This window comes from Thermobia domestica, chromosome 15 (assembly GCF_964235325.1).
Source record: "Thermobia domestica chromosome 15, izTheDome1.hap1.1, whole genome shotgun sequence".
In the NCBI taxonomy this organism is placed as follows: Eukaryota; Metazoa; Arthropoda; class Insecta; order Zygentoma; family Lepismatidae; genus Thermobia; species Thermobia domestica.
The window spans coordinates 175949051-175973258 of NC_137468.1; the positions used below are offsets into that span (position 1 = coordinate 175949051).

Sequence of the window (24208 nt, forward strand, 5' to 3'; positions counted from 1 at the left end):
ATAGAGGCAGACAGATGGTTAGGCTGCCGAAAGACCATCATAAACAAGATAAGTGCTCGAGAAGTTTTCTTGTGACCTAGGCGCCGGTTCTCAAACCTAGGCACCATAATAATACAATTTCATACATGGGCCTTCATAATTTTATTTTTAATTTAACTTATTGGGGAGCCAGACTCCTATATCCAAACACCTTGACTACCTAGCGTTCAGGATTTTTCGAGGCTGAACACGAGGAATGTTATCAAAAATTCTTTGTGTTTTACTTATATTGTTACTTTGAAATTTCAGCTTTTTTCTTTTCAATAACTGTGCACTAAATAGTGTTCTAAGTATACAAACACAAGTTTATTATATTCTTTCTCCCCTTCAGATAGTCCTGTATTTACAGGAAGCAAACCTTTTAAATTTTTACTGCCCCCTAAAATTTTCAAGGTAGGTTTGCAAATAAACTACAATATGGTGATGAATTACAATATGGTAGGATTAGCCCCACTAACTTCTACCGGCTCCCCCCTTTACATTTTTGGGGTGGCTACAAGCCTGCCCTCAGCTCTGAGATGATTAATGTTTGGTATATGGTGATACATTTGCAAAATATTATATCGTGAAATTATTGCGTTTTGTGTTCTGAGGTCCACAAGTAAAAAAAAGAAAGAAAAGAAAAAAGAAAAGAAGAAAAGAGAAAAAGGAAAGAAAAGTTCATAAAAACAAACGTTTGAAGAGTTCAGACTTTGATAAGTTTCGTCCAGTAGATTGATTTCTCTTATATTGTTTCATTCACTGGAACATAATATTGTATTCATTACTCGTCATGACATATCACAAATATTCATTTGCTAGGTTACTTTACTTAATCGGAAATCTTTATATCGTATCTAGATCACGTTGTTTGTATCTATCTTACTACAACAGTAGTCTACACAAAATCAATACTTCGTAAATCTTCTTTCATCGGGTTTATTCTTTATCTGTACCTATATCCTAGTTCCATATAAGTTTCTTAAATCATATTACTCATCATTATCATATCTTCTTGTAATCTTGAAATCCTAAATCATATCTTACATAACATCAATAATCTATATCTTCGTCAAATCTTATATCTTTCTATTTGCACATAATCATGCCCAAATTATCTTAGAAACGGCTAGTACACATTTTTAAACACTTTCTATCTATGTACTTTTATATTCTAACATTCTCCCATCTTTACAAAATAAGACTTCTACCTTGGAACCTAATCTAACATTTTATAACATAATCTAACCACTTGCAACTGAACCTTACAACGATACGTTGTATGTTGTATATTTACTACTTGTAAATTTTTGGGGCGTAGAGTATTTTATATATGTACTAGAATGATTATACCGTTCGAAGAAGAAAAAGAAAAAGAAATATATTAAATGATCGAATATAAGATGTAGTTAAACAAAATATAAATGAAGATTCAAATATCAAATAATAATCAGAACATAGCATAATAATTAACGTCTTATTAACATCATAACATTAATAATGTGATTGATATAGCATTTTGGACAATCATATAAAACACATAAATAGTATGAGACACAAATATTAAATAATACACATAACATTAAGGCATTCGTAGACATAATTTGAGTAACTGCGATCATAGACGTGAACTTAAGATAAAATAATCTAAAGTAAAATACAACAAACCGACTCACATATCCATAAAATATTTTCATTTTTCTCAACGCGAATTCAATCCACTTCGCATCAACACAATCTATCCCAAGTCACGGTGTCTCATAGCTTGAATTAGATTAAATTGTATTCCACATTCCTGGGTACTTTCTTGGCGATTACACATTGTTACAGCACTCGAATTCCTATGTGTGTAATTACTGCCATCTGTAAATCTCCTATCAATGTAATTTCTGCCATCTGTACCTCGATTTTGTATAAATGAGCGAGAAAAATGAGAGTACTAGCTCATGGGCTAGCAAATTAGATGTAACTCGAACTGTTCTGAAAGCTGCTGCTTCGAAAATCTGTCATGAAAAGGAAAGAGCTGCTGCTCACGCACTCATTGGTCATTTGACAAAAGCATCTTTTGTCCAGGGAATTAGCGATCCTCGTATTCCAACAATAATTCGTGGTAAAAGTACAGAAGAAGATAAATTCGCGCAATTAGTTGATTTTGCTCTAGTTGAAGAGTCGCACATTTTGTCTCAGAGACGAAAGCCATTAGATTCTAGAAATGAAGATAGGGCTACCTCTTCAAATCATAGTCGTGATAAGTCAGAAAAGAAAGGAATTAGGAAATTTTCCCATAATAAGAGTTCTGAAGGTAAACCCAGAGATTCGCATAACTTTTCTCGTTCTCGTAGCGATAGGGCTAAGTTTTTAAAAAAAAGGTTCATTGTTTAGAAGATTGTGAACATTCAGTAGATTCTCATGAAGATGAGCATGATAAATATCGTAGAGGAAAGTACTAATACAATTGAGGATTCCAATTCTTGTTGTGCTTTACGTTGGTGTAAGAAACGTACCCATACTTGTGTTAAGAAATGCATCCATATTCGTACCCGGGAGAACAACAGTTCTCAGCGCCGCAAAACGCGAAGCCATTCTCCGCGTTGTTCTCATCACCGCCATGTGCGCAGTTCTTCTCCGCGTAGTTCACAGTGTCGCAAAACGCGTAGCCCTTCTCCGCGTCGCACTCAGCGTCGCCCAGCGCGAAGTCCATCTCTGCGCCGTCCTCAGTGTCTTCGCCCAGCGTGTACTTATTCTCCGCGTCGCACTCAGCGTCCCCTGTCACATAGTCATTCTCCGCGTCGCACTCAGTATCGCCCAGTGCGTAGTCCTTCACCGCGTCGTCCAGTGTATATTTGTCCTCAGCGCTGTACACCGCGCAAACCTTCTCCGCAAACTAAACCGAAAGCTGTTTCGCCGCGTCGTAATCCCGTCATAGACACACATGAATGTAATTTAAGAAATAAATGTCGTGCTGAACACAGCACTAAGCTACAATCTTGTAGTCAGAATAAATCTTTGTGTTGTTTATCGAAGCAGCTCTTCAAAAGGCAAGATAGAAAGGCATGTTGACCTTAGTAAAAATCAAAGTGAATTTCCTTTGTTTCTCAGAACAAACAAGTAGTAATTGTACGAAGATGTCACAACTTCAGCAATCTGATCGCGTTGATAGAAATTCTTTTACGTCTGATACGATTGGACGTTACGACCAACTGTGCCAATATTCTACCAAGAGTATAATTGACGAAAAGGTTAAATTAAGAGTACAAATGATGGACTTGAATAAAAATTATGAGATGTTATTAGATTTAGGCTCAGATTTTTCGCTCATCAAGTATAGCTATTTACATGAGTCAATGTTAAGAAAGTTCCATAGATGTGAATCCACTCAAGTGCATGGATTCAATAATTTTCATACCCATACTTTAGGTACATTAGATTTTAGATTAGAAATAGGTGAGAATATACTGACCCATACTCTTCATGTAATGCGTAGTGACTTATTAGCTCCTAATGTAGCCGGTATAATAGGTAGAGATTTTCCTCTAAAACATATTTGTGTAATTTCATATGACGGACAAGTTGAATTGAAAGTAGATGTGGGCGCTCGAGTTAAAGTCTCTCCACGTACTGAGAAACTAATTGAAATTAAGACTGAGAATAATGGAATAGGATTTTTATCAAAACGTACTTTGGAAGACGGTGTACTCCTGCCTGACGCTATAGTGAAAGCGTCTCATAACAAATGTGTCACTAGTATTTTGAATTTGACTGGAACTGAAGTAGACGTACAAATTCCTCCGGTTTCGTTATATTTTGAACCAATAAACTCCATGACGAATTGTCTTAGTGTTTATGTATTGAACAAGTCTGATGGTGTAAATCAAACTAGAGGGTTAAAATTGCGTTTAGATTTACTTAAGAAAAACAAGCGATTAGATCATTTGAATGCTGAAGAGAAAGCTTTAATATTGTCGCATTGTGAGGAATATCATGATTTATTTTATTTAGAGGGAGACAAGCTCTCGTATACTGATGTGATTGAACATAGCAAACCTATTCATCCAGAGAAACGAGGTACCGTTGTAACTCAGAAACCGTACCGCATTCCTGAAGTACATAAAGCAGAAGTACAAAATTAAATCGATAAGATGTTAGATGAAGGTATAGTTTCCCCAAGTAAGAGTCCTTGGAATTTTTCGATATTGATAGTGCCGAAAAAGATGGATGCATAAGGCAAACCTAAGATTCATATATGTTTAGATTTTCGTAGACTAAACCAGATTACAATTAAAGATAGCTTTCCTTTACCGAAAAATACTGAGATTTTATATCAGTTAGCTCAATCTAAGAACTTACGACCTTGGACATAGCAAGTTCGTACCAAGAAATTAGAATTAGACCTTAAGACCGTAGCAAGACCGTCTTCAGTACCCGACATGGTCATTATGAATACAACCGAATGAGTTTTGGATTATGCGATGCCCCCGCAACTTTTCAGAGAATGATGAATATTGTTTTATCCGGATTACAAGGATTCAAGTGCTTTTCTCATTTGGACGATTATTGTATATATAGTAGATATTTAAAGGAACATATGTCGCAATTGAAACTTGTATTAGATAGGTTTCGAACTTACAACCTCTAACTTCAGCCTGAAAAGTGTGAATTCCACAGAAAAGAAGTAACGTATTTAGGACATCAAATAACAGATCAAGGTCTGAAACCAGACCCCCGGTTAATTAAGAAAGTGTTACATTTTCCTCGCCCGAAGAATGTAAAACAATTACTTGGATTTTTAGGATTAAGTTCTTACTATCGTAGATTTATCGAGAGTTATAGCAATATTGCCAAACCTCTCACCTATTTTGCTAAAGAAAGACGTTCAATTCAATTAAGGAACAAAGCAAGAACTAGCTTTTCAAATTTTGAAGAAAAAATTGACATCACCTCTTCTTCAATATACTGACAATAGCCCTCCCTTCATTATTACCTGTGACGGCTCAGAAGCCGCGATTGGAACCATCTTTTCTCAGGGCCAGATTGGCCAGGGCAAACCGATCGCCTATGCTAGCTGTACTCTGAATAGTGCTGAACGAAATTACTCCACAACCGAACGTGAATTACTTGCGATAGTTTGGGCAGCCAAACTATTCCGTCCTTACATATTTGGAAAAGAAACAACCTTTGTGACTGATCATATACCTTTGCTTTGGGTGTTTAGTCTAAAAGACCCTAGTAGCCGACTTTTAAGATTTAGAATTAAATTAGAGGATATAATTACAAAATTGTTTACAATGCCGGTGTCCACAACACCAATGCTGATGCATTGAGTAGTATTGCTTATTTAGATCCGGAAGGACAACCTTCTCCAGTTGATAAAGAAACAAAAGATAGGATTCCTAAAGAGTTTCACAAACTTCCTACCGGTGGACACCAAGGTATCCATCGAGCTATAGCCAAAATTAAAGCATACTTAGAGTTAATAATATAGATCCGAAATTATGGAAAAGACTAAACACCGACGTTGAAGAGTATATCAAGAAATGTGAGTCGTGTCAAAAGAACAAACTCAACCAGCCTAATGTCAAACTTGCGATGGTTGTCACCACCACTCCTGACGTACTTTTTGAGAAATGCGCTTTATATATCGTAGGCCGTTTCCTGAGAGTTCTCTCGGAAATAAATACATCTTAACATGCCAAGACGAACTATCCAAATATTTAGTAACCATTGCCTTACAGCAATAAGATGCCGAAACGGTAGCTGAAGCCTTTGTTACCAAATTCGTTTGTGTTTTCGGTGTACCCCAAACCATTCTAACCGATAAGGGAACAAATTTTATGAGCTATATGTCACATGTTCCAAAATATGTCACATGTTCCAAAAAAATATGTCACATGTTCCAAATTAAGAAACTACATTTTAATGCGTTCCACACTCAAACCAACTTTGTGGAAAGAGTTCATAGATCTCTTGTTGAGTATCCGAGACATTATGTGCCTGAAAACCAACTGGACTGGGATGTCTGGTTGCCATACGCTGCTTTAGCTTATAATAAAACTCCGCATTCAGTGACTAATTATACAACACATGAGTTGATGTTTGACCGGATGGCTAACGTCGCTGGTATATTACAGAAACCAACAACCGACATAAATTACGCCTATGGTGATTATCTTAAGAATCTAAAGCAGAAGCTTCAGCACACTTACGAGTTAGCCAAATTAAAAATCAAACAAGGTAAGGTTAAGAACAAAGAACAATATGATAAATGCGCCTCTCATAAAGAACAATTGTTTAAAGTAGGAGATCAAGTTTTGCTTAAAGATGAATCTGTTAGAAGAGGACGATCCAAGAAATTAGGATCACAGTGGATCGGTCCATACAAAGTAGCTAAAGTTAGAGGTGTTAATTGTACCATTGAAAGAAATAGAAAATTTCTTGTAGTTCATGCTAATAGGTTAGAATTATATTATTAGTAGGTAATGTAGTTTCCAGTTTTGTTCACAGCAATCATGAGACATCCCCTCTCTTTGCTTGCTTGCTTGGCGATAATTCTACCTTTTATCCAAACAGCAAATGTCACTAGCTCTCAAATTCATCCTATAACTAACACCGTTGGTATATACTATGACTTCTTAGGAAAAGCAGTGTTCTATATTAGTCAATGGAAGCTTGTGACCTTTGTTAATCTGTACGATTATGAACGTACTCTTCACCGTGTCTCCACCTATTTGGGAACAGCAAACGAACTGTATAAATCAAAAGTTATATATTCTGATCTTTCTCGTCGAGAGTCTCGATTAGATGTACTTATCCGAAAACTTTCATAAGGTTGAGCAAACAAATTCAATCATGAATCAAATGGTTGAAACAAAAGAGGAATATTTAATTTTGTTGGTGAAATATCAAAAATTTTGTTTGGTACTTTAGATTCACAATATGCTTATTACTATATAGATCAAATTAGTAAATTACAAAATGAACAATCATTTTTTTTTGAAATTGACTCTAGAATCAATGACTATTGTTAAAGCAACTTTAAAATCTATTAATATCACTGTGTTATCTATTGAACGTAATGAACAAATTTTACAGAAACGTTTGGAAAATGTTAAAAGAGAAATCAATACTCGTAGTCAAACATTTATGCAGTCAATAAATGAACTTGAAGTGAAGGTCGAATAAGATAACTACCTACATTATATTTCACTCATGTTAGAGGAATTAGACATTGCCTTTGAAATTTTGTTACAATCCATTTCAAATGCTCAATCTGGTATTTTATCTCCCCATGTCATTACTCCTAAAGAGATATTGGAAAATTTTAAATTAAGTGCCTCTGTGATTCCACAAGGTATGTCATTACCCATTCCGCCTGGCTCTTCAATAGGTGATACATTATTCAAAATGCCGATTTAGATAACTTTATTAATCATAAAATTCTTGGTTACGTAATTAGTGTACCCTTGACTGATGGATTAAGGTTTAACATGTATAAATTAATACCATTTCCTATTGTGCTTAAAGATAACAAGTATTCCTTCATACAACCTCAAAATCTTTATTTGATTATTGAAGTATCTAAGCAATATTACGGTAAAATTGATGAAAGTACGTTTAATACTCCTAAAGAATTAACTACTTTTGCAAAAGTGTGTGAAAAAACATTTCCGTGGAAATCTACACATAGTAATGGAGATTGTGAAGTAAAACTTATTGATTTTGTTAAATCAATTCCTGCGGATTGCAATCGACTCATTGTAGAATTAAGGAATATTTTGTAAATTTCTTTAGATAATAAGGAACGGGTATTTGCTTCGCCATTCCCTGAAAAAGTAACAATAGCTTGTGGAAATGATGTGTCAAAAACTGTTTTGAATCATAAGACTGGTAAATAGATATTAGACAAAAAGTGCAAAGCTCATGGTCCAGCATTCTTTGATCAGTTCTCAAGAAATTTATGTAACTAATACAACAATACAACTGAAGATTTGCTTCCACTAGTAAACGATAGCATTAATTGTTGCATATTTTCAAACTCAAAGCTTAATATTGAGGATATAGAATTTACTTTGCCTTTAAATCATTTTATACACAAGGTTACAGATCTGCAATATGCCAGCCATCATCTTGAGGATGTTGAAAGGTTAACTAATGAACAAGAATGGCAAATGGAACAAAGTAATCATGCATTTTCGTATTCTATTTTGTCTTATATAATCATGTTTACCATTTTAATATTTCTTTATGTATATTGTAGTTTTAAATTTACTTGGTGTAGACATAGAGACAAGAGGTGCAATTCTGATTGCATTAGAACCATATATTTCAAACCAACAATCATTGCAGTTAGACAATCAATAATCCAGCTCTTAGTGATACTTATCAAGCTGCTTCTTGTGAAATAACATATAAAGAGGTACAACAAGATAGTGATTCACCTAATCTTAATCAGAGAGTTACTCGGTCTGCGAAAACCTTTTGATTTTAAAATTTATTTTTGATTGTAGTTAGTACGAAAATTTTTTGCTTACTGTTAAAATTTCTTTTCCTATGAGGAAGGACTGTAGTGTACGGAGATTCGCAAATTCTTTTTTGCGTTATTTTTTCTTCTTTTGCATTTTTAAACTGCAACAGAATTAGCATTTCATTTACTTCTTTTAAAATGCAAATTCGTGTTGAGTGTTTGTTGTTTTCTCTTAGTTAGAACGAAAGACTTGTCGTCTACCCGTGCCTCGCATCTTATCTACCCTTCTTGACCCTAGAGTTCAACTCTCTGGTAGATTATAACATCCCCTCTGTAACAGGTAGATGTCTGCCTTTGTGTCTAACATGTATGTAGTCTTTGTATTACTTATTATTATTATTATTATTATTATTAGTGGTAGATTTTAACGAAGTCCATATAATCTGTGTGTTTAAAATATTTTCGTTTTTGCTTCTAAAAAGAAGATTCTTTTTCTGTACTCAAACTGCAGATGTTTATATATGTTATTTCAGAAGGGCCTAAAGATGAATTACAGGAAGAAGATCCTTGGTTCAAACATATACAAAATTTTTGTTCTTTAATACTTAAAACCTTTTGTTTTGTTTTATGTTTTTAAGTGAAATTATGTATGAATATTGTATATCACGATGTATACCACTCTTGCATAGTTTGAGGACAACACATCCAAGTACATGAAGTACCTATACACACATCGCACCAAAATAATCTTCTCTTCTTATTTCCCGCCACCCAGGCACCCTATTGTAATCCAATCTTGGTGTTAGGAGCATGACGTGTTCCAATCGCTATTCTCTCCGCCCCACGGAGAAGCACTTTTCTCAGCTGACTTTGCCCTTAGTGTCGTGAGCACAACAATCAGCTTTCTTTTCAGGCTGCTGGCTATTCTTGGGTTCCTCCCCAGGGAACTTTCGGAGTTACACGCATGTCCAAAGTCTTACCTCACGATCCGAGTGCAATGTCTACACACGACACAATCCTGCACATGTAAATTTCTGCCGTCCGCAACGCCGTTCGAGCCGCCTAAGAGCTCCTATTTCTGGCTCGATCGTCGGACAACGTCCCTACCCTGTCCCCTCAAAGTCGTGCTATCTAGACGGAGTACGCAATGTCTTAGGCACGACTTAGCTCAGGAATTTCGAGTAAGCTCCTTGTTGTCCTAGCCGTCACTCTGCCTCTTACTCTCTCGGCTTCTCCGGAGGCCTCCCCACTCTTGTTACCATCCATACCTGATCCTAGTGGCTAACTTGACACTTTGTTTCTGAAAGCTTGACGACAGACAGGGGTCTACCCATAATTGCTGGTCGGCTTAGGAAACTGACGGTCAAGTTACCTCCTTCGAACATGGCAATCTATTTCTGAAAGCTTAGCTCCAGTCGGGACCTGTGCGCCCAGAAACTGCTGACGAGCTTAGGAAGTTGACGGTCGAAGTTCTGTCACTCCCCTATTTGATGTGTGTTTTTACAGACTCTAGGTTCATTGCCTAGCTGGCCTAAACACACTTGTACAATAAAATAGTAACACCTGTACACCTAAACCTTCTCTGGTAAACTCCCCTATTTGATGTGTGCTTTGACAGACTCTAGGTTCATTGCCTAGCTGGACTAAAGCATAGCGGTACGATCAAATAGTTTACTTGTGCACCTATCCTTCTACTAGGACTGACTCGTGCCCTCCTAGTCTAGTGAAGTTTTTTTATCTTGTGAGTGTTTCTCAGTGCAAATATTTACCGATTGTAACCTGTCACGCAAGTTATAAACTCTTGCTACAAACACATAGTTACACTTAGCGCCCCAGCTCGTGGACTTATAATATCATTAGAAACAATAAACTGCAGGCTTACTGCAAGGAACTTTATTTCTGAGTTTTGCTTTCAAGTGATATTCTAAGGGGTTGGTAATTATCCAGTTTTCGTCGAAATAACGATTCCACCGTTCTCTATTTGAAGCTAAATCTTGGCCGAGGCAAACTTTACCTTGTAAAACTAGAATCTTCAGAATGGTTGGTAGCTGAGTTCCTGTTCCAGTATAACTTTGCCGCTCGAGTTATAATTGGTGATTTTGCAGAAACTTTGTTGACCAATAAGGAGTACTTTGGTTAATTACTAAACTCTCTTCTGTGGTGCAGGTCTACGCAAACGCATACCGCCGGCTGACCACATCTGGAACTAGACACATTACGATCGTTAACTTTTGCAAAATGGTTCTTTGTCAGATGCACCATATTTATACCAGTGTTGGGGTAAATCTGTTGCAATTGATCAATCAATTGACAGTAATTTCTCTGAAAATTAATTGCAATTGATTTCAATTCGTAATTGACAATTAATTTCAATTGCGATTGAATTCAGTCATAAAATTTGCAATTAAAATTTCGTCATTTGTTAATTTTTAATTGGTCAGCAGGTAATTGAAGTATTTAATTTTTAATTTCCAATCACAAAGGGTGCAATTGAAACATTTAATTGTTAATTGCAACTGACAATTGAAACTTGTAGTTGTTAATTGTAATTGTTAATTGCAATTGAAATCAGCAATTAAAATTTAAGATAAGAAGATGTGTGTATAATGTGTTGTCCACTTGTTACTTTTTTACATATTTCAAATAAGGTACTTATAAGAAATGCTGGATAACTACAATCTCTTCGCCCCCTGGAAAGAAAGCCATGAAACTAAGTATTTTTTAAATATATTATATTCCTGATTCTATACCCCTTGAAAGAACTCTATATACCCGTCATGCATTAATAGGGATGAGCACGAGCGAATTCAAGCCACTTTTCTTTAAAACTCCACTCGACTCGAAGCAGACATCTTTTAGCTCGACTCGAGAGCTCGGCTCGATTTCTTCCCAACTCGACTCGAATTCGGATCGAGTTTCGAGTTGAGTCTAGCCAAAACGAACCAATTCGAGCTAAATCTTTTGTGTAGTTCCAAGTACTACTCTCTTCAACTATCCTACATAGACAATATAATTACTGTATCAATGATACTGCTGTTACTACTATAATTAATTATTATTATAACACCGTGTATAAACATGGAATATAGGCCATTTGTATCTGAATACTAAAAATTAGTTGACTGTCGATCTCGGTCGTCAAGAAAACTTCAGGAGGCAAGCTCATCCGTCATGAGGTTCTAGTTTTGAGTTCAGGAGAAGCAAGTATTTGGGCTCGAGCCAAATTTGTTAAAAGTTATAGGACTCAAGCCAAGTATCCTCAAAACTGCTCGACCCGGGTTTAGGGTTGTCAACGACTCAAGTGGCACGCTCACAGCTCTCAATCATCGAGCCGAAACAAGAAGTGAGCCGAGCCAACAGCTCACCCAATCGAGCCAACTTGAGCCGATGGCTGACAGGAGCCGAACCAAACCTAGCTGATTGCCTACCCCAACCGAGCCGGTTCGAGCCATCAGCGCAGTTGAGCTGACTCGAACCCAGCCTATGGACTCGTTTCAACGGAGCTGTTTCGAGCCATTGGCTACAATCGAGCCGAATCGATTACTCGTCTCTACCGAGCCGTCTCTAGTCGAGGCAAGCCAAAAGCAGCCAAATTGACCCAAATCCTGTGTGTAGTTCTAAATACTCTCTTTAAGTATCCTACACAGACAATATAATTATTATCAATGATACTACTACAACACATTATTATTATTATTATTATTATTATTATTATTATTATTATTATTATTATTATTATTATTATTATTATTATTATTATTATTATTATTATGACATCATGTAAAAGTATGAAGTGGTTTGTATCTGAATACTAAAAACTAGTTGATTGCCAATCTCGGTAGTTGTGAAGTCTAAGAAGCAAGGACTTCGTTCACAAGGTTTCGGATTTATATTTCGCAGGAGGGTGATGGTATTCATGGAGTCTTATGTTTATAGAACCCACCAAATTAATTGCCCTAAGACATAAAGTACATTCCCAGGGAAAGTGCATTCCTTGGCATCTCTACCAGAAGCTGGTAACCCTCGGATCAGCTTAATTTCCTGCGTAATGATTGAAAATAGTATAGTATTACACAATGAAAATTCTCCGCCGTGCTAGCAGTTCCGGGTTTGCTTCCCGCTGGGGGCATACGGTCGAAAACGTGTAAAAAACTTTTTAGGCCAATCATCCTGAATTATTTTTTTCTCATTTACACCAGCCCAATGCCGGTGTGGTACCTAATATATAGGTCCCAGGCCGCTTCCTTCATTCCCCAATCCTTTCTTCCTTCCCTTTCCCCGGAGACTGTGCTCGTCGAGGCATGTCATCCCTCAAACGTGACGGGCTAAATGACCATAGATGGCGACAGCCCAGAAATTTAAAATCCATGCTCAATGAAAATTATAGCACCTTTTCTGTTCCTAACGGTTCACTCTCCCTTATCCTAATAGCTTAGATAGCAGAACACACTTATAATAAAAGAACGTTTTATTGTTTAAAGGGACCTAATGTCAGGTGGACTGTTGTTCTGCGCTCCCCTCCCTACTTCCTCAACACGCACTGATTGAAATTTCATCGAGAAGCATTCAAAAGGCTGATAGATCTACATCATGACAAATCTGTTAGATGAGATTTCTTTGCGTAAGACAATTGGAAGTTACTTCTAATTTCAGAACTATAATTTGTGATGCTTTTGATCTTCACTTAATTTATAACTTCAATGGTATCTCCCTCGAAAAAACTGGAGATGCGAAGAATCACTCAGTGCAACCACTATTTCGGGGCACAATTTGGGAAACTTAAATTAAATTCTCTTCTAGTGTCCTTTTGTGTCATAAACAATATTTTTTCCCCATATTATTCTAGATATTCTTACATCCTTAGTCCTGAAAAAGATTAGCTAACTCATTCCACAGGATCTATTGAAATGTTCAATATTTTTTCATGTTCGTGGCAAATGCTACGTATCTTACCACAGAAATATTATAGGTATGTCCTTCGGACAAATCACCTAGGTGGACCGCAGTGGCTCAGTGGTAGAGCGTTCACCTCTGGTGCATGGGGTCCTTGGATCGATCCCAGCTCGTGACAAGTGAACTTTGTGTTCGACAAACACTGTGTGCATGAGTTTTCTCAGTGTTCTCCCCTTTCCTCCCACTTTCTTCATTCCACGATTTCTTTCATTCCTCATCAAAACCGTCTTCTTTAGTCAAGTTGGCATAATCGAGGAACGTAAAACTTAAATATTTAATTTCATCTTCTTTCAAATCAGCAAGGCCGCTACTTAGACAAGCTTATAAGTATTCTTTCCGCATCTTTCTGTTGATTTTTTGTGGCCCATCCCTCTCAGTATCTAGAAGTTTGGAGGTTTTACCGTTTCAAACAAACGTACAGGACACAAAAAACAAAGAACATTTTGTCCGATTTGCCGACGGTAGATAAACAAGAAACGAAACATATGAGTAATTACATTGTTCCAAACAGCATGTTGTAAATCATAACCAGTCGGTCTCCAGAGAAAAAGTTTATTTTTTCCATCCCAAATGTAAAAGACTCAGGAACACAGATAAAATATAACCGCTATTTGCAGATGCGCATATAACAGGTTGTCAGATCTACATATTTATTTTTAAATCTAGGGATTTTTCGTCGCAATACAGAAAGCCAGATTTTTTAAAAGTGTGGTCTGTAGATTTTCTGTAGTGTAGGAGAATATACTCAAAAATATTGTGTGGCACAGTTTTTTTCAGTGAGGTCAATGAACTTTACAAGGCCTATATTTTACTCCTTGAATGTATCTTACTAGGGAGAAAATGCGAGGACTGATACTTGTCAAAAGAATGTTTCGCTGTCTTCACCTTCCTCTTTTCCCTTGCCTTTTAGGTTTCCCCTTTCCTACAAGAGGTCTGTCATAAATAGAAAATAATGACCATAGGACAAACAAACTCGACCTTTGTTTCGCCTTATGTAGATGTCAACTGTCGAACTTGCCGCTATTCTAATACTATCACATTGCTGCACGAAGCATTGTTGTTAGTAGATGAGTGATAAACGGTTAAACCTAAGATCTATCGAGTCTCTCCTATAGGTTTTTCTATTATTATTGTATTCATGTAATTTCTTGATGAATGCATTTGCTACCTATGTATGCGTTTGTATCTACAATTGAGTATTGTATATAGGTCTAAAGTGAAAATTAATTGTTACGTTAAGGAAACCTTAACTGGGAACGGTGGTCATTTTTGCTACCTCTTTCCTGCAAAATGGCGAATATGCTTGCCTTCTGTGTGCGGTCCCGGCTCTATTCTCGACACGTTTGTTTGCTTCGGTTTGAACAGGCGGTAGAAGCAAGTTTATTATTCTTTTCCGGTTGATATTCTGTATGAGCAAAAAGTTAAGGAGACGATTTAAAGTACAGAATCATACAAAAAGGAAGGGCTAGAGACCCATGGCCAGTAGTGGATCTCGGCAGGGGTCAGGGGCGCCTAGGCCCCCAGTTGTTTGAGTGACCAAAATAACTTAAACTATTATTTATATATCTTTGAAAGTTTATAATAAACAAGGTATACTTATAATCTTGGTTCCGACTGCGCCCTCCAGTTTTTACTTCCTAGATCCGCCTCTGCCATGGCCTCACTAACTTGAACCAACGAAAACTACTAATCCCTGCTTCTATCCATTAATTCTTCATGATACACTAAGAAAAATCCGTTATCCGGACAGCGGTATATTGTACAAATACACGGAATCCTCTTGCTTACTACAGAAATCATAATAGATCATACGTTATCCATATGCCACATACGCACTGCCCTTAGATGTTACATCATGCCGTTGCCGGATGTTTGACATCTAACAGTTTTCCGTATATCACATGCATATATTTATGTTACATTCCTCAGATATACGTCCATTTCTATGTGAGATCCTGACCACCTAAATTGTTTCATACGAAAAGTACCGGTACGTATAGATGGAACACTTATACGGAAAGTATTATAAAACATCAGTTTTAAGTTATAAGTCTGGTGTAAGTTAAGTTCAAAGACTATAGGAATTACGCATGTAACCTACCTTTTTAAGTACGCTTCCTACATTTTTTCTCACAAGAAATTTATCGAGTTGGAAATTTACACCTGATTGTATAAGAACTTAGTTTTGTAATAGTCTTCCCCATATCCGAACCAAGAATTTCTTTAAACTGGGGCTCAGATACAAGATCCATTGATCCAGATATACAGTCACTTCAATAAAAGCGACAGCGACATCTGACTTCTAGTGAACAAACAAACTCGATCCATTTGATAATGTTGAATCATCTGTGCCGACTCTAATGGTGCAATTGGTTTAAATGGGTCGGCTCACGACTCGTTCACTACAGAGCCGATCTCAGAAAAATCGTTTGCATGTCATGTCAACTGAGCCGATGGCTCACCTCAAGCGAGCCGGCTCGAACTCATGTCTCACCAGAGCCGAAACAAACCGAGCTGATGCCTCATCCCAACCAAGCCGGCTCGAGCCATCGGCTCACTTGAGCCAGGTTGGTGGCTCATCCCAAACAAGTCGGCTCGAGCCTTCTTTCAATTGAGCCGAGTCGATGGCTCATCCCTACCAAACCGGCTTAAGCTATCGGTTCAATTGAGCCGTGCCGATGGATCATCCCAACCGAGCCGGATCGACCTGTTCTCTCAGTTGAACCGAGCTCAGCCTGTTGAGATCACTGTCTGGGTTGGGCTTTTGCTTGGGCTCAAAAATTCGACCGTACAAGTCTCAGCCTTGATAGTAAGATCTACACAATATACATACTTTATTGGTGCTCACAACATTTGAGACTGTCTCGTTATAAAAATCTATTGTCTCATATCGAGACGAGACGAGATGCGAACAATGTCCCCTCTCGTGAGCAACATTAAAAGTAATCCACTTTACTATTTATATTTCTCATGGCTTTCGCTTTCCAGTCTAGTCAGGTCATGATTTCAAAACGAGCTAAAACGAGCTGAACGAGCGAGCCATGCATCAACTCGCTAAAACTCGACTCGACTCGAAACTCGACCTCAAAACAGTGACTCGACTCGTAACTCTACTCGAATTCGTGTCGAGTTTCGTGTTGAGTCGAGTTTTAGCTCGACTCGTGACCATCCCTAAAAAACACAAATAAGCCATTAGTAATACAAGTGTACATTTTCCATAACTCGTAATTTGCCACCTTAAAACAAATCTGAAATCGGTTTTATTTCCTGTTGGCCTTCAGGAGTTTTTCGTGGTAAATCATCCGCAGCGGAATGATGTCCATCCTTCAGCCAGGAAATAACTAGCTCGTCTACTTTGAACTTGTCTAGCGGTGGGCCATGAACATTGACGGACAACAAGTTAGACAATGTTTGAGCACTTAGTCTATTTCTAATGTCAGTCATCTGTAAATTCATAAGGGAAAATCCCCGTTCCCACTCAGTCGTGGAAATTGGTAATACTAGACAATCTGCTTGTTAGACTTAGGTAAATCTGATAACGATTTTTCTCGGTCAGTTTTGAAATACTCCGCAAGAAGTATCACCTCTCTATCATTATACAACATCTTTTTCATATCGACCATGTCAGTTGGCAATGTCGACTCATGGAGAACACAAACTTCATCTACCAAATCTTCGATAGGAAATCTTGTGCATAAATTATCAATTAAAACCTGATAAACTGATGATTACTTATTCGTTTATAAATTTAGTTTTTGTAATTACACATAAAAGTTTGGTGTCATTACCAAGTTGCCTCTCCCCTAGAAGGCAAAAGGGAACGAGGTTTCAGAGAAGCGTTCCGAGGTGTCTGGGAATTTCCCCCTTCTTCCCCTTCAATTACCACACTGATGTTTGTTATGGGCCAAATTACGATGAATTTCAATTAAATTATCATAGTATAATTATTTCGTTGTTGAATTATAGATACTTTTCAGTGGAAAAAGGGATGAAATTTGAAAGTCCCAAATCAAGGTAAGTAGACCAACGTAAAGAAAAAAAAAGTAAAATTTTCCATATAATTATGCATATAATCCAAATTAAAATTTCCGTGTACTTAAGCTTACAGTGCAAATTTTATGTCTATTTTTCTCACAACTTTATGGGTTGATTGCCCTGTGCTGTAAGTGGTCCATATAATAAACATAAGCTTCAGCAACTATTATAGTAGAAAACAATGGATATATGAAGCGAAGCACTGTATTTTTTTGTTTCTGAATTTTTTCTTAACTAATATCGATCGTTTTTGAGTATTTTTACAAACCAACTCGCTTCCAATTTTCCAAATATAGAAAGTGCTTCCCCACATAAAGGAGAATTTAAAAAACAATGCTAGGACATATTCTGTTTATTTTCAATAAAGAGTTAATACACTGAATTTCAGCTCCGTAAGTTTAACAGGTTTGCGAGATACTAATTTTTTATCACAAAAATTCGGACCCTTTCTATCTCCTTAGAATATTATGCATTATAATAAAAGCAATATAATATCCCAGTTTGGATTATGGCCTAACTATATACCAAAAGTCATTTCAATTGACTTTGTAATTTAACCGTGATGATCAGGCACACATAGTTACATTCAATTTTTTGTATAATTATATATTACAGTGTTTCAAAAATGTATTTTTTCCAGTAGTTAGCTTCTCTAAAAATTGACAGGCCTCGAAAGCCAAGTAGTAGTATAAGTCCTATTGCTATAATTACAATTACAAATATCAAATCCAAAAAAGCCTGAAGTTCTTTTTTCACTTAGATATAGCCTACTCACCTCAGGTAAGTAGACGGAAACAAATGGAAAAGAAAGGGAAATGAAGGTCTTTAAAGTGAAACGCAGACAAATTTACCAGTCTTCAGAAGATACTGTCTACAATGCAGTAAGCAGAGTGAGTCGGTAGGTCAGACAGTCGGTGGGTCGCAGTGTGCCATGGTGGGTAGTGGGTTACAATGGATCACGGTGTGTGGTGGGTCGCAGTGGGTCATGGTGGGTCACAGTGGGTCACATGCTGTTGAACCACGACTCACTGACCCACCCAGAAAACTTGACCCACTCCATCTCTGCCGTGGATATCCGCGCCTTTTTGTTGCACAGAAGCGTTAAATGGATGCGTTATTTCGAAAGAAGAGTGGAAACATTAAACGAATGAATAAATATAAATGAAAATATCATCAGTAATAAATATCGTGAATCGTGAAAGCTTTGTCGGCCGCAGAAAATGGTTTGGCGGGCCGCCATTTCGACAGCGCTGAATAGATGGAGTTTGAGCCTGGGATGGTTTTTATTTCACTTTGACGGTGACCTTAGGAAATTCTAACAAAATCGAATAATATTTATGAAAATATGAAATAATATATGAGTTTTTACGTCCCTCGATTATGTCCTTAGGTTAAAGGAGACGTAGATGATCAGGATGAATGAAATGATGAAATGAAGAAAGTGGGAAAAAACGGAAATACATCAAGAAAGGCCACACACACGATGTTTTGTATATAATAATAATAATAATAATAATAATAATAATAATAATAATAATAATAATTATTATTATTATTATTATTATTATTATTATTATTATTATTATTATTAGTGTTATTATTATTATTATTATTATTATTATTATTATTATTATTATTATTATTATTAGTGTTATTATTATTATTATTATTATTATTATTATTATTATTATTATTATTATTATTATTATTATTATTATTATTATTATTATTAGAAATGTGGAATTGCATATTATGAAACTCATTGGATAAATTTTAAGGAAAGGTTTCATTCGGCAAATTTTTGGCCAAGCGAGATTTTGACCAGGTGAGATTTTGGCTCACGCGATTTTGGGCGGCAGGGTTTTGGTCAGAAGAGATTTTGGGCGGCGAGGTTTTGTCCTGGCGAGATTTTAGCCGGTGAGGTTTCGGCCTGGCGAGATTTTGTCCCGCGAGGTTTTGGGCGGCGATGTTTCGGCCGCGAGATTTTGTCCGTATCCCCTGTAGCTGATGGGAGCTAAATGCGAAAGTAAACGCGGTCTTGAGTTTCACCATTGAACTCAGCGACCAAGAAAACTATGGATTTGACATTAATATCGGTCATTTTCGATTATTTTTACATGTCTCGGAATTCCTTCCTCTGTTGACCCAAGGCCCACATACAACGGTGGATGAATTTCAAAGTCATCGCTAATGGTAGTGTCACCATTGATCTCAGCGTCCGAGAAAACTATGGATTTGACACTAAAATCGGTCATTTTGGATTACTTTTACGTTTCGGTATCCCCCTCCCCCGTTGAACCCCGGCCCGTAGCCAAATAGGATGAATTTGGAAGTTAATGCGATCGGAGTTTCACCATTGATCCCAGCGACCGCGAAAACTATGAAATCGGTCATTTCCTACTACTTTTACATGTCCCGGTAAACGAACCCCTGAGATCCCCTGGTTCGAATTTGGTCAAAAACGCTTCGCCTTGGTGTGGGACCTGGACCAAGGTATCCGTGACTAAAATTTGGTAGCTCTCGGTCAACTTGTCTGGTCCCCAGGTCGGTCCCGGTAAACGTCCCAATGAGACCCCCCTCATTCGAAATTTGAAAAAGAACTCTTCGTCTTGATTTGGGGTCTAAAGACCATGCTACCCGTGACCAAGTTTTGAAAACTTTCGGTCCACTCGTCTGGTCCACAGCCCCCACAAAAGTAAACAGACAGACACAAACAAACTCTTTATTTTATTTATATTAGAAAGGTCAGATCCACCGTTATTGTAGTAGATCGGTGCTTGAGCGATTGATCGTAGAATTTCAAACTCCGATGAGTGATAATTTCATAGGCTTGTTTTATTATAGGTTTAAACTCTTTAGTCAGTAGAGAAGAGAGCGTGAATCATGGGTCAGAGTTGATGACAATGGGTTTTGGTGGGTCTGTGGGTCACAGTGGGTGAGAGTGGTTCATGGTGGGTGGTGGGTCAGAGTGGGTCGCGGTGGGTCTTGGATTACGATGGGTGGTGAGTCAATTGGTCGTGGCTAAATTTTCATTGCCCCACGCTCACTCTGAACTACAGTGTTGAAAATTAATCAGTGAAAATCAATCAATTGAAAGTAATTGCTGTGGAAATCAACTGCAATTGAATTAATTGCCAATTAATTTTGATTGCAATTGAATCACTGAATTCAATTGCAATTACTTTCCAGTGCAATTACTTTCAATCGATTGATTAATTGCAATTGATTCTCCATTATTAATCGCCAACTGCAATTAACAATTAACCATTACTTACTTCAATTCTTAATTGCAATTAACAATTAACTTTACAGATTAATTGTTAGTTGTTAATTCAATTGAAATTTGCTCAACACTGATTTATACTAGACTCTGGTTTAGGCTTATATAACCTCAACTGTTGTTCGGTGCTTTCCATAGTTAAAGCAATGTCTACAGTTTGCTGAAAAGTCAAATCTTTGGTGTTTAGCAGCTTGCGCCGAATCGTCTCATCAGTAACTCCAAACACAAACTGGCCTTGAATATTCTCATCCAAACAACAAGTGTAGCCACAGTAAGAAGATTGCTTTTTAAGATCTAATACAAAGCTTGTAATCAATTGATAAAGCTTCTGCTTCATGCTGTGGAATTGAAATCTCTCCGAAATAACGTTCACTTTTGCTGCATAATATGTTTTCATAGCTGTCTTGATTTCTTCATATGATTTTTCCGATGATGAAGCTGACCAACACATATTACAAATTTGCTCATACGCTTCTGAACCAATAACAGCAAACAAGGTTGAGACCTTTCTGTCCTTCGGAATTTGCAAGGCAATACACAAATGCTCAAAATGTTCTAAATAGGCCTGCAGGCGATCGGTTTCATAGTTAAAAGGTGGAAAACTAGGCAATGCAGACATGACGCAACTTAGATTTCTATCTTACTATTCTTCAATCCATTCTGTTATCTTTAATTCTTCTTGGATCAATCCTGATATCCTAGAGTTTGAGTCTTATTCTACCGACTGCGCCAAAATTGTTAGGTTACTTCACTTAATCGGAAATCTTTATATCGTATCGAGATCACGTTGTTTGTATCTATCTTACTACAACAGTAATCTACACAAAATCAATACTTCGTAAATTTTCTTTCTTATTCTTTATCTGTATGTTTATCAAAGCCACTTTCCGCTCATGCGTATTCTCTTTTATTGCATTAATTCAATTTACTTCTTAGATACAGTGTTGTTTCTGTTATTTAATTGTAAGGAAATTGTATTTCTGGTAATGATCCTTATAAGCAACAGAAACATTGAAAAGCAGCTTATTTACCAATGGACTATTTCCTTCTGCCGCATGGATGTTCCAAGGCTCTTTAACCAATAAAATGAAACAATCATCACGTGTATTTGTTTACATGAGGTACTGTACGTTCCTGGAATAAACTTTAGTTTCTTACCTCAGGCTGCAAACAATGTCAATAATATAGCAAATTAGTAAACTTCAAATTTGTCCTAAGATATTCACGTATATTCAAATAATTGGTAATAAATAAATAAATAGGTTGGTTTTTAAATAAACTTTAAATTGTGTTACTTTTCTTATTCTTTGTGTTATTAGCAACGTCGTACACATTTTTGAAAAATATGCATCGTATCTTTCGCTAAGCCAGTTCCCTGGTGAGCGGCGCAGACCTTTTCCCCTCTACCGAGCTGTGACGTACAAACAGGGCGATCGTTTTTTGAGTGCACGAGCAGCAGACCGGAATTCAATCGCAAATTTCGACTAGTTAGAATCGTCGCGTGAGCGAAAGGAAGTGTTCTCCGTAATCAGCTAGCCCTGAAGTTTTTTTTAGAGCAATAAAAAGATCAGTGGAAATGTCCATTCATTTATGATCAGTGTTTTCTTTCACCTTACATGCATAAGTAAGAAGGAAATACATCACATACACAATTAATTATAATGTCAGTGATATATGGTGTTCCTTGGGCAAAACACTCCAAACAATAAAGATTCATCTAAGACTGGAGAAATGGTTATTCTTCGTTGGCCATGGAACAAACGCCTGACAGATATGGCGTAGAATCCCTGTATACAAATATGTGGTGTTGGAATGTATAACTAGTAGGATGTGATGCTTTCTTTTGTAACGGTATTGTGTAATTTTTATATAATAACTTGTATTTACGGGCAAAATGTGCTTTTAAAATATGCACAAGCTATTTAAAAGGAGGAAGAAGAAAATATAAAGAGAAATAGATGTAATTTATTTTCTGCTATTATGATTGATGTTCTGTTGTGATAGTGATATGACATGTTTTGTAAGTCGTCATAGCAACGGAAAACATATAATATATAGAAAATCCATCTTGTATAAACTACATGTACAATATTTAAAAATGTGTAAATGTTTAACTTATTACGTACTACAATGAAAAAGGTAATATCGAAATGAAGTATTTAATGAATTTTGATAAAACAGTAACCTAGATTATATAAATATACGGATTATGGGCTATAACGACATATAAAATATGCAGAACAATCATTAAGCTCATTACAAGCTGGTGTTTTCCATAGTAATACACATTTAGTGGTCGTTATACCTTAAAAAAAAAAAAAAACAACACTTCCAGTGTACCACTAAAAATGTAATAAAGAAATAACGGCCATGTTTTGTAAATATTTAATTAGAATTAAAACAATCTACACAAAATTTGCAATCGATCAATGAAAATGGTATTTATCTAGAGCCTATGGTTACTGAGAACTCACTGAGGAAAGGATTGGCCACAAAGATATAAAATGTCCACAAACGTATAAACTTTTCCAGCATGTAATATATAGATTAATTTGCCTGATCATCACCGAATCGCTCAATGCATGTGAGACATTTAAGTGAGAACAGTTGTGTATAGAAAAGTTCGTCAAAAGAAGTTCTAGTTTCCCAGTTCATATATATTCAGGTGTTTGTATAAGTATCTTTAGTCTTCAGTGTTGATCTAACAGCTCATCGTGGGTTTTCATAATGTGTTCAGGTCACATCGCATGATCAGTGCTGGCATATCCTCTGTTTTCATTGTTTTTGTGTGTGTTCTTGCGTGAGTAGGTCTGTCTTGTGTTGTTCGTTGATGTATAATACGTTCAACAGAGAATTAATATCATGAATAACCTGAGGCGGGCTGGGTATATTAGGGCCTAGGCCGCGGTTACCAAGGAGGGCCCTCAGACTATAACACCAATTTCTAAAATAGCGTACAATGAACACTTGCGATGAGCCATCGCTTGTGCAGTTGTAAATTCGTTGTTACTTCGTAGTTTTTGCAAGCTATGCTTTATCATTCGTCATTGGAAATTTGATGTCACATCAAGTTTTAATTAAACAGGAAAGCACAGGATTTCCAGAAACAAACTCTCGATAGAATATTTTATAATTATTATTGTATTGCCATATGAAGGGTAGGGGAAAAAACAAGGAATGTCACAAAACTACATTTTCGAGAAAACTGCGTTTTAATATTGAAAACCGCGTAAAAAAATAGGGTTAGTTAAATCTTTTGTCCCCTTTTACATGGACATTTCTACATCTACGTATGCATGGCATATACAGTCAAATAGTACCAAGAGTCACCAACAGATAGGACCATGCACCCGAAAAAGCACATAGATGGACATTCCTTGTCTTTTTTTCCCTTACCCTTCATATAGTAGCTGAAACACTAAAGAATTGATAGCCAATAACTTTTACTGTGGAATGAACAG

The 24208-nt window shown here is 36.7% G+C and overlaps 1 protein-coding gene across 1 annotated transcript; it reads right to left on the reverse strand.

The window, feature by feature from the left end:
- Window positions 1–20814: 20814 nt before the first annotated feature.
- On the reverse strand, window positions 20815–21366 carry LOC145671730 (uncharacterized). The gene has a single exon (XM_081740933.1). It carries the CDS (start codon window positions 21364–21366, stop codon window positions 20815–20817), a length of 552 nt encoding a protein of 183 aa, XP_081597059.1.
- Between the last annotated feature and the right edge of the window lie 2842 nt (window positions 21367–24208).

What these genes read in the sequence shown, in the direction of transcription:
- LOC145671730 (XM_081740933.1), bottom strand. Translation starts at nt 21,366, where the DNA reads ATGTCTGCATTGCCTAGTTTTCCACCTTTTAACTATGAAACCGATCGC.